The sequence below is a fragment of the Manis pentadactyla genome, chromosome 13 (genome assembly GCF_030020395.1).
Source record: "Manis pentadactyla isolate mManPen7 chromosome 13, mManPen7.hap1, whole genome shotgun sequence".
In the NCBI taxonomy this organism is placed as follows: domain Eukaryota; kingdom Metazoa; phylum Chordata; class Mammalia; order Pholidota; family Manidae; genus Manis; species Manis pentadactyla.
In genome coordinates this window covers 52969562-52981230 of record NC_080031.1, presented here as the reverse complement: position 1 = coordinate 52981230, position 11669 = coordinate 52969562, and the positions used below count along the sequence as shown (strand labels likewise).

Below are 11669 nucleotides of genomic sequence, written 5' to 3'. Positions count from 1 at the left end.
GCTGTCAGCCAATCCAGAAATACCTGATTCCTGGAGGTGTGACAGGTACTTTGAAACCACTGCAAGAGGAAAGAGTGAGTAATCAGGGAAGCCAGTCTACTCATCTCAGTAACAATGTTTTCCACACCCATATCCCAAAGACGCAAAAGCCACGTAGCAGAAGTTCTGAGAGCTTCTGCTGAAACAGAATGCTCATGTCCACCAGCTCATCCTGGGCACAGGGGCAGAACATGGAGGGCTCCACCACCTGGGGAAGTGGCCACTCCTCCCTGCAGAGCAAGTAGTTACTGCATTTTTGTTTCCTTAATTACAACTGGGCAGGCGTTTAATACGGGAGAGGCTGGTGCCTTGTGCAGTGGCCTCAGCAATAAATCGGCCCTTGGCCCCACCCCTCATCCTCTGCCAACACCTCCTCCACCATCTCTGAAGCTTAAGGCACTGCTCTTTCCTCCCCCTCCTCCGTGGCCTCCTGCAGTGCAGATTCTCCTGATGTCTCCTCTCCCGCTGCTGCTAATGTATCTTCCAGGAGCATGACGTATCTTATTAATAACTCTCTTTATTAAGGGCATCCCATAAGTCATTGTCCAGGTCATTCAAGAGATGCTGAAATGTGTCTCTCTCCTTGATAAAAACCCTTTCCAGTATCTCAAGAAGCAATCATCCTACAATCCCAGTGGCTACAATGACCACTTAGGTCCTCTGAGCAGTCTTCTATCTCACATGGGCTAATGTCATAGTTTGCAGTGTCTCCACCCTTTCCCAATTCTGGGAAAGGCCCCACCCATCCAGGAGGTGTTTTACCCTAGACCAATTCCCCACTAGGTGTTCCCATTTGAAAGCTGCACAGAGAGGGCTCCAAGGTGAAGCTCCACTCTCTATCACTGAAGCCACTGGGGCCTCTGCACCATCCACATGAGGGGTTCTGGGTATCTCCCCACCATCTCTAGGGGCAGCCCACCCAAGGGTTTCACCCATGAAGACAGATTTCGGGTTCAGAGATCCTGCCTACTATGCCATATGTAACTCTGGGGCAAAATACCTTTGAAACCAAAATCAATCAAAGGGAGAAATAAAGTGGGAGAAACTCATTTATTGTTTACAAACAGTCATCTACTTCTGCTCACCCATGTTTCTCATTATTCAGCAGCAGAAAGGGACACCACCCAATCTCTCTGATCAAGATATGCCCATGCTCCCCCTTGTAATTACCTATTGATATGGAGATGGCTACTTCTCTCCACCCCATGGAAGTGCCTATTGATATGGAGATGCACTAACACCAGGCAAGAAATTCTGGAAATACTGCAATTTGACCTATACCCTCAACATCTCAGTTTCCTGGGGACCCAAGTTCTCTCTCTCAGTACAAAATATGGCTCCCTTGGTCTAGTCACTTATTAAATACAAATGTAAATCATCTTCCTCAGGAGCCTGCCCCTGTCTCCAACCAGGAGCAAATGCTTATATGGGTGATGAAACAGAAACTAGATGATTTAAAGAAATGCTCCCATTCAGAAAGGAGGGGAAATAGAACCTCACAGCTGACAGAGGTCCATAGCAATTCCACCACACAGATGCACAAACCTAGTTAGTGGGCTGGTGAGGCTCCTTCAGAAGGACCTCCTGCCGACCTCCAGTGGGAACGTCCCTAGTGCTTGTATCTGTAGCTTCATCTACAGAGGCTCTTCCTCATGCACGGCTATCCTTAAATACATTTGAAGGGCGTGCAAGGAATGCAGCTTCTTTGAGGACTGTACTGTTTCCAAGCATATCTGCACTTTTTTTTTTTGGCTTTAGCTAGCCCAGACAAGCAACTGAGATTTTTTGTGTATGTTTTAAATTTTTATAGTTTTTTTAGTCTTGTGGATGTTTTGGAAAAAAAAAATTCTTACTTGCCTGTTTCCAGTAAATTTCAGTAACCAGACCTATTTTCTCAAAAACAAATACTGAGTCCTGACATATTTGATCATCACCCTTTGCACTTCAGTACATTTACAGATATTTTGCGATGGTCTGAAATAATAAGCCAAAAGAGCACACAGTGCAAGCTTTACATGAGAAGTCATACTGGAACATTATCACTAGATTAAAATTTTCCTGGAATGTGATTTACCAAAGCATTAAAAAATTCCTTTACTTATTATTTGGAATACAATAGTAGTGAGGTTTTACAAACCCTACAATGCCTTGATATTTTGGTTCTATCTGCTCTGTTTCCTTATTGCTCATTGGCCAGTTCTTTCCTGAGATTCTGTTTGTTCTAAACCCTTTTCAAATACAGATGCAGCAATAACTCTACCCTCACTGTTGTTTTATACCCAGCTCTCCTAGAGTCACCAACTCAGTACCACAAGGTATCTCTCCAAGTCAACACAGGAAACTATTTTGCAATAGGTTTAGATACTACATAATAGTGACAGTTGTCATTCCATTCCAGCCCTTGAAACCCATCTTACTTTCTACCATTTATCTAGCCTAGGATACAGATTTTAGGCTTTTGTCCTATCAGTGCCCACTAAAGTTAAAACCTCCAATATTAGAAAATATAAGTTATTCCAGCTTCTGACCATTCTGAAGTTTTGATGGCTTTATGCAAAGAGTTTATTTCACTCTAGCTTTACCTACTGTGGACATTCCTATTTGAATAACTCTGTTCATGCCTGTCTTATTCAGAAGGACTCATGGTCTTAGCTTTTTCTCTCTACTGGCAGTATTTTATTGGATCTTCTATATTTATACAGGACACATAATGACAGAGAAGGATTGGAAGTTATTTTACCTCCTTCTAAACAATTTCAGACCAGAAATGGCACATACCACATTTTCTTCTGATGGTAATTAACAAGCCATCAACACCATTTATAAGGGGTATGTGAAAAGGTTCTATATGTCAATCACCACTTCCCAGTCACAACACTACACCATAGACATGAATAATTGTTTGTTAAGATCTCTCTCCAGGTGGCTTTTAACAGAAACGTTTTTGACTATATAATCTCTAGTATAGTAATTATCAATCACTTTCTTTTCACATATTTATTTGACATACTAATTGGTATATCAGCAAACACAGCCTAACATATGAAATTATATACCTATCCCCATCACAATATCCTAAAAACCTTGAAGGTAGCAACTTTGTTTTGTTCACTGTTTACTTTTAACATCTAGAGTGATTCATCTCACCTCTAATTCCTTATAAATTCCAACAGATATTTAAAATATAAAACTATTTAGCAGTAAAACTGAGAAGTGTATGTCCTATAACCAATTCCATTATTACTACATACCAAGAGAAAAATCTAATTCACAATATTCATGTGTACCAGATTAGGAATTACATGTATTTACAGTATTTTGTTACAGCAAAAATCAAGAAACTTGATTTTTAAGATTAGAGAGAATTCAAATTATATAAGAAGATTAGGAAATGAATTGATTAAATTATGAGATTATCAGATAGAATCAACTACATAATTCTGAAAAGAGAGAAATATCATAAAATAAATGTTCAATTGAAAACAACAAGAGTCTGTGCAGAATGTTATAGATACATATTTAGAGAAGCTTTTAGAGACTGTCCTTGTCCCCCTTGACCTTCTGCTATTCCCTGGCCCTCAGGTTCACTTCCTTTTGCAGGTCTTTGCAGTTCGGTGGGGGCATGTGCTTGGTTCTGACCAATGATCTATGAATGGAACAGGGGCCTGTGCCAAGTGCGATTATCCATGCTCTTCTCCTCCTGGTGTCCTGGTGCAGAAAGGTCCTGCCTAACTGGAAGCCACACAATGAAGATAACAGAGCTACAAGACAGTAGGAGCTTGATGTCTTTATTACCATGTGGAAGAGAGAGCCCCTACTAGCAAAGACCTGATTCAGAATTTTTGTTAACTAGAGGTGGTTTCCCTGCTTTGGGGCATTCTGCGTGTCATGGTTTACTGAAGTGTCTAGTTCTCACTTACCTAGTGAATATACATCAAGTAAGTAGATTATGTTTGGATACAAGTAAATAGATTATGTATGGATACATGTGTGTATGAAAGTTATCCTCATGGGCAATACATTTCTTCAGATTAATGTTGCATCTATGGAAAGGGGTAAAGGATTGAGACATGGGATCAGAGAATGATTATTATAATTTTTACATTAATTTTTCTATTTTTGAATGCCTTGAATCCACTGCATACTATAAGGATGGGAAGGAAAATTGATTTTAGAATTACCTGGTAATGGTATCCTAGACTCTAATGATATAACCACTTCTTTCTGCTAATTGGGATCCACTCTGGGTTCAGTGTTTCAGAATCCTAGCTGCCAATTACTGCCTTCCATGTGTGCTCAGGGGGCTTTTATCTCCTATAAAAGTTGAAATGTAGGAAGAGGACTTAGATAAATCAGTGCCCATTGGATTCTCACTGACTTCTCAGCAGCAGGATTTGTCTCTGCAGCTCCTTATTTGGTTTCTGCTGAGGCAAACAGACCCTAGCTGGAACTGGCTGACACCATGCTAGCATCCTCATGGTCTTCCCAGTGCATCATGGACTGTGAAGTTCTCTGACCCACAAGCCTCTTCTTTATACACATAAATTGTTCCTGATCAACAGGTATGTCTGAATGTCATCCAGTAGTGCCATTAGTAAATTTTGGGTCTCTTTCTCAAACAGAAATTTGGGGAGGTGACTGAATGTGTGAGTGTGAGTGAATTTGTGTTTCATGTGGGCTAATTAAATCACTGTGTAATTTAAAATTTCTTATAAAACCATCTTTAATAAATAAAATTGCATGCTTATCACACAGCATAGTAAAAAATTCCATGAATCTGAAATACCTATATGTGTTTTTTTCAAATTCTGCAAAATAATATAGAAATTAATTTCTATAATATTAGGATGAAGAAGTTATTCTTAACAAAATACAAATTACAACCTGGAAAGAAAGTGGTTGACATATTTGACACCATAGAAAACTTTCACTACAGAGAAAATTATACACATATGTTGAAATCTCACTTTTGGAAAAGGCCCTACATATATAATGAGGGACTCATATTAATAATGTAGGAGGAAACAAATCAGATACTGTGCAAACTACGGATTTAAGAATTAACATAATCATGAACTTGGCTAATTCAAGGTTTAAGAAATACTGTATAGAACAACCTAAGACAGGCACAGTCGCAGGGGGGTCATCAGGTGAGAAATTGGGGATCAACAGAGGTGAGGCTTAGAACCTCACCCCCCCTGTTCTGAGAGAAATCTTCTGCATATGTGGATGTTTTATTGCCCTTGTCTAGCTTGGATTAACACATAGTCTACAGGCACACACCTGATCATCTACATTTGCTCTCTTACAACACTAAACTATGTTTTCTACCTTTATGTTGTATCTACCTACCACTTCAGCATCTTATTAAAAATAATAAAGAGAGAAATGTGGTATCCACATATAAATCAAGTATAAAAATCAAATGTGTATTCATATTTGAACTGACTGTTTATAGTTCATAATGCATGAGCAAAACCAAAAGTTTCTGTGATGACTGCCCTTGTACTGTTCACCATGTAACTTATTCACTATGTAAGAATTTGTTCTCCATGTAAGAACTTGTTCATTATGCTTCAGAAGATTGGAGACTGACGAAAATTAGGCTTGGGGTGGATTAATGATTGTGCATTGAGCATTGACTCCCCTATACAGAATTTTATTGTTGTTAACAACCATTTGATCAATAAATATGAGAGATGCCCTAACAACAACAACCAAGAAAAAGTACACACTTCCAATTGTAAAATAAATAAGCAACCGGGATGTAATGTATAGCATAAGGAATATAGTCAAAATATTGTAACAACTTGGTATGGTGATAGCTGGTACTTAGAATTATCATGTATATAAATGTTGAATCACTGTGTTGTACACCTGAAACTAATGTAATGTAATACTGTGTGTCAACTACCCTTCAATAAAAAATAATTATCTAAAAAAATATATATATATATATATATCCAAATGAATATCATGTCCCAATTCTAATATAAAGGATAAATAAAAATAAACCAATTTGCAAAAAAAAAAAAAAAAAAAAAAAAAGAAATACTGTATAACAATTAACATATAGGAAGATGCTAAATCAAAATTAGAAAAACGTATATACATACACGCAATCTAGGTGGAATTGATAATATTAGCAAAGATCTGCAAAGTGTACCCACTATCAAGAAGTAGGTCAAGGTTAAACAGAGGTGGGTGGGGGTAAGAATTTCATCAAAGATGTACAATGAGCCAATAGCGCCATCAAAGGGATGCTCTCTGCAGCGTTGGTCCCGAGGGGCAGCAGGAGGAGCAGTGGTTTGCAGGACCCGTGGCAGCTGAAGCTGTAAGTGGGGACGACCATTGGTGACACCTGGTCCCCAGGTGGAGGAACTCAGCCAACTGTGGCCGAGATGGTGCTGAGGGAGGAAACACCCAGACCTCAGACTGCTCCTGCCCTCCAGTCTGCTGCTGGGGTCTCTCCCTGGCCAAACCATCCAGAAGGCGGAGGGACAAGTCACCCCCTCTGGCCACAGAGCAGACGTGGAGGAGCAGAGATGCATGAGGGGGAGAACAGAGACTCTGCAGCACAGTCAGAATGTGAGCAGCTGCAGCTCTTCCTTCTCAGACGGTGGGTCTAAATTAGCTAGTGTTGTTTAGCATGCAAATTAACAATTTGTATGAAAAATTAAAAAATAATTGATCTTTTGAGTCCATAATACCCCGCTGGGAATCTGTCCTACAAAAGTAATCATATATGTGAAGAAAGATATTTTGTATAAAAATATTCATTTTTGAGTAATATTTATCAAGATAATACAATGACACCATTAAGTTGTTATTGGGGAATTTTATTTATTTATTTAATAATATCTATCTTTTTATTATTTTCATTGAATTATAATGACACAAAACATTATATTAGTTCCATGTGTACAAAAGAGTGACTTGAAGATTATGAAATGCTCACCACTATAGGTTCAGTTACCATGTCACCTACACAGTTAATAAATATTATGGACTACATTCCCTGTCATGTACTTTTGGTCACCATGACTTATTTATTTTTAAGTAGAGGTTTGCGCCTCTTTACCCGATTTATCTATTTCACCAAAACGCCTACCTGCTCCCTTTTGGCAACCACCAGCTGGTTCTCTATTTATGGGTCTGTCTTTGTTTTTGTTTATGTGTTCATTTTATTCTGTTTTCTGGATTCCATGTATAAGTGGAAACAAATGATATTTGTTTTTTGCTGTCAGTTAGCATTCTTAACTTTTACTTAACATATGATTTTGGTCTATACATGTTGCCATAAATTGCAAAATTTCATTATATTTTATGGCTGAGTAACAGTCCATTATTTATGTGTATCCATCTTATTAGTAGATGTTATCCATTGATGGACACATCTACTAATCTTCTATATCTTGGCTATTGCTTGTAATTATGTAACAAATGTAGGAGTGGATGCATTCTTTCAAATTAGTGTTTTCATTTTCTTTATGTAAATACTCAGAAGTGGAATTTTGGAATATAGATTGTCATTTTCAGTTGTTTGAGGAAATTCCATATCCTTCCTTATAGTCGCTGCACAAATTTATATTCTCAGCATCACCTCATGAGGGTTCTCTTTCTCCACATCCTCACCAGCACTTGTTATTTCCATTTTGACTGCTGTGATGTGATTTCTAATTGTGTTATTGATTTCCATTACCTGATGATTAGCTATGTAGACAATTTTTTCTTGTGTGTTGGTCATCCCTATGGTTTTGGAAAAATGACTATTTAGGCATTCTGCCCGTATTTAATTGTATTTTTTCCTTTTTGGTTTTGAGGTGTATAAGTTCTTTATATGTTTTCGATATTTAAACCTTATCACATATATAATTTGCAAATATACTGTCCCATTCAGTAGGCTGTCTTTTCGTTCAGTTGATGGTATCCTTCACTGTGTAAAACTTTTAGTCTGATGTTGTACCAACTGTTCATTCATTTATTTATTTTTTCTCTCATACTAGGGAGACATATCTAGGAAAAAATTCTAAGGCTGATGACCAAGATGTACTCTATGTGTCATATTTTTCATTTATTTTATTGAAATGCAGTTTATATAAAATGTTATATTGGTTTCAGATGTACAACATATTGGCTTGACAATTACATACAAGGCGTTCATCCCAATAACTGTAACTTTTGTCACCATACAAAGATTACAACATTACTTGCTATGTTTCCTATATTAATCTTTTATTCCTTTGACTAATTTGTTCTTGTAATTTGAAGTTTGTACCTCTTTATACCCTTCACCTTATGCACACCCATAATCTCCCTTTTTTGAAGAACATGGTATACACAACATTTTGTTCAATTTTGTTCATTATTTTCCCTGTATTTTGTATGTTGTAAGTGGAACCATGAAATATCTGTATCCTTATGGTAGGCCAAGGAGAGAAGTGATACATGTGCTTTTCAATTACTTAGATTAGAAGTATGCATATTTTATTAGTTTTGTTTTACTGTGACAAAAATATTGGAAATTGCTCCACATTGTCTCCCAACTCTACAGATCTGTAGTTTACAGTCATCAACTAATCATGGTTAGTATACAACCATGTCTCCATGTCTGTGGCTTTGTGAAGCAGGTCCAAGGCCCCATACACTCCAAATAACCTTCCCCACAGGCCTTCCTGGTGCTCAGCATGTCCAGGTGCACATAGACCAACACCGTTCAGCTCCCCGTCCATACTCACCTGCTCCCCTGACCTCCCGTGTTCAGGTCACCATTTCATTGTCATTGACTTAACATCCCTAAAGTGCTAGTCTGGTCTTTTCAATACTGTTTATAAAGTTCTAGGTCTCAAAAGGCTAAGAAACGAGTCGATAGTATGGAGCATGGAAGGAAAGGCCACTGGAACATTTCCCTCTCCTGCCTGGATACCTGTATGTCTGCTGCTTATGCTTTTCTGGGGTATCTTGTCTCTGAGCAAGTTCCCCACTATCCAGCCTCCTACACTGCACTGAGGTAACATCTAGTCACTGCTTAACACTGAGATTTTTGGATTTTAACATGACATAAGAAATATATATATTGAGTAATTGAATCAATAAATGAATTTGACTATTTGTTTTCTTCCTTTGTCTGAAAACTATATACTTCAAAACTTAACTTTGATGTCACCTCATGCAAGGGACCTTCACCAATTCATATTCCAATTATTTGCTTATAGTTTTCCCATGGCCCCAAAACATCTACTTGCTGGGGAATATCAATCACCACTTGATGCCTTTGTTGGAAAATGTGGGATGAGGCAGACAAAATAAAAGCATGCAGGTGACTGTGTCAGTAATACTGGGGCCCTTTGAAAGGAGAATTTTTAGAAGATAGTATATCACATACACTGCCACCAAACAGAATGCAGATACAAGAATGGGAAACAATAAAAACTCTAAAAAAGGAGGGAGGATTGAAATTGTAACCATTTATATGGAACAATTTTACATTTATGGTTAAGCAGCATGGATATGAGTGGTACAGACAACACCCACATGCTCTTTACCAAGACTCTCCAGTTACTGACATTCTACCTTTTTGCTCTATCACTTCCCTCTCTCTCATCCCCTCTCTATCATTTAAATCAATATCATAGTTTCTCATGATATTTTCCCTCTAAATATTTTTGGTATATATTTCTAGGAATGTGGATGTTCTTCTACAGACACTGCAATTATCAAGCTTAGTAAATGTAACATAAATATTTATTGTATAATCCATTTTGAATGGAGTAGGATTAGAAATTGAAGAGATTTCTACTACATGGAAGCAGTTTTTAAAAGAGGTATAAGAATTATAAAAGTCTGAATAATAATTCTGATGTAAGATTCTAAATTTATAATGTATAGAGAAAAGGATCAGTGCATCAATATCAAAGTTTCCTACTTCATGGTTTCTTGAAAGGCAGGTCCCACATTAAACATTTTCTTCAGAGCCCCCATAACATCCTTATTCCTTAGACTATAGATCAAAGGGTTTAGCACAGGAGTGAGTATGGTGTAAAAGACAGACACCACCATGTCCTTCTCAGGGGTGTGGTAGGAGCTGGGGAGCATGTAGGTGTAGACGGCAGCCCCATAGAAGAGGGTGACCACAGTCATGTGGGAGGAGCAGGTGGCAAAGGCCTTCTTCCAGCCCTCTGCCAAGTTCATCCTGTGGATGGTGAGGAGGATGAAACCATAGGAGCCTGAAATGATGGTCACAGGGATGAGCAGCATGAGGACGCAGCAGAGGTACATGAGTGTCTCATAGGTGGAGATGTCTGAGCAGGAGAGCTTCATCACAGCAGGGACCTCACAGAAGAAATGATGGACCTCCTCGGATCCACAGAAGGGGAAGATCATGGTGACAGGTGTGAGCATGAAGCCATCCACTGATCCCAGGAGCCAGCAGCTAGATGCCAGGAAGACACACACCCTGTGGTTCATGAGGACAGGGTAACGGAGAGGATGGCAGATGGCTGCATAGCGGTCATAGGCCATGGCGGCCAGGAAGAAACATTCTGAACCTGCCAGTGTCAAATAGAGGAACATCTGCATCCCACATCTGGGGGCTGAGATCGTGTTCACACCTGTGACCCTGTCCACAAGCACCTTGGGCACAGTGATGGAAATGTAGCTCATGTCCATGAGAGATGACTGGCTGATGAAAAAGTACATGGGGGTGTGGAGGCAGGCTTCAGAACATATGAGAAGTATCAGGATGGTGTTTCCAGACATGGCCATCAGGAAAACCACAAAAATGACCACACAAAGGAGGGATGGGTGTTTGGATTGACTGAAGATTCCCACCAGGATGAACTCTGACCTTCCTGAGTGGTTGGCCATCCAGGTGGTGTCCTCCATTATTTCACTTGGCACTCCAAGGAGAGAAGTAATGGGGCACTCATGAGATTCCACCTGCTGAATGACTCTTTAGGGTGTGGGCATATGTGTGTGTGTGTGTGTGTGTGTGTGTGTGTATGTGTGTGTGTGTGTGTGTGTGTATCAACACAGTTATGCTAAGTGGAGGAAACCCTATAGTCCTGGAGACTGAGAGGTTACACATCACCTGTCATTCTATGAATATACCAGGAAATTAATAATTCACAGTGTGGGACAAAATAATTGGTAGCCTTTGAAATTGTCAAAGTTCAAGATCATGAGATGACCTGATGATATATGTCCTTTATCAAGTATGGAAATTTGCATAGTCACTTGTCTATGCAAACACAAAAAGTGAATTTTTAAAGAAGGGATATTACATTCTTCTAAAATTTTTGTTAAAGGACTCAGAATTTCATTAACATCTCTGGTGTAGGGATCCAGTTAGGATCTCACAAATTCTTGAAGCTGTATTCCATGTAATAAAGATTTTACGTTTCACCATGTATCCAAATACTGAGTCATTACATTATACTCCTGAAACTAATAAATTGTCATATGTCAATTATACCTCAATTTATAAAAAGACTTAAAAAGTACCTGAATCACAGTTTGAGAAAATCCATATGAATGTTTGAACCCATTGTGCCCGTGAGACTGGACACACATTGAAGCAGTAAGGTGGGTGGTTTGATCCATTTATTCAGAAGTAGCCTGTGGGCCTCACC

The 11669-nt window shown here is 38.8% G+C and overlaps 1 protein-coding gene across 1 annotated transcript; it reads right to left on the bottom strand.

Moving 5' to 3' along the window:
• Positions 1–9960: 9960 nt before the first annotated feature.
• LOC118929724 (olfactory receptor 2T29-like) lies at positions 9961–10923 on the bottom strand. The gene has a single exon (XM_036920105.2). The coding sequence runs from the start codon at positions 10921–10923 to the stop codon at positions 9961–9963; it is 963 nt and encodes a 320-aa protein (XP_036776000.2).
• Positions 10924–11669: the final 746 nt, after the last annotated feature.

Bases quoted from the DNA above. Each gene is read 5' to 3' on its own strand.
- LOC118929724 (XM_036920105.2), bottom strand. From the start codon at position 10,923: ATGGAGGACACCACCTGGATGGCCAACCACTCAGGAAGGTCAGAGTTC.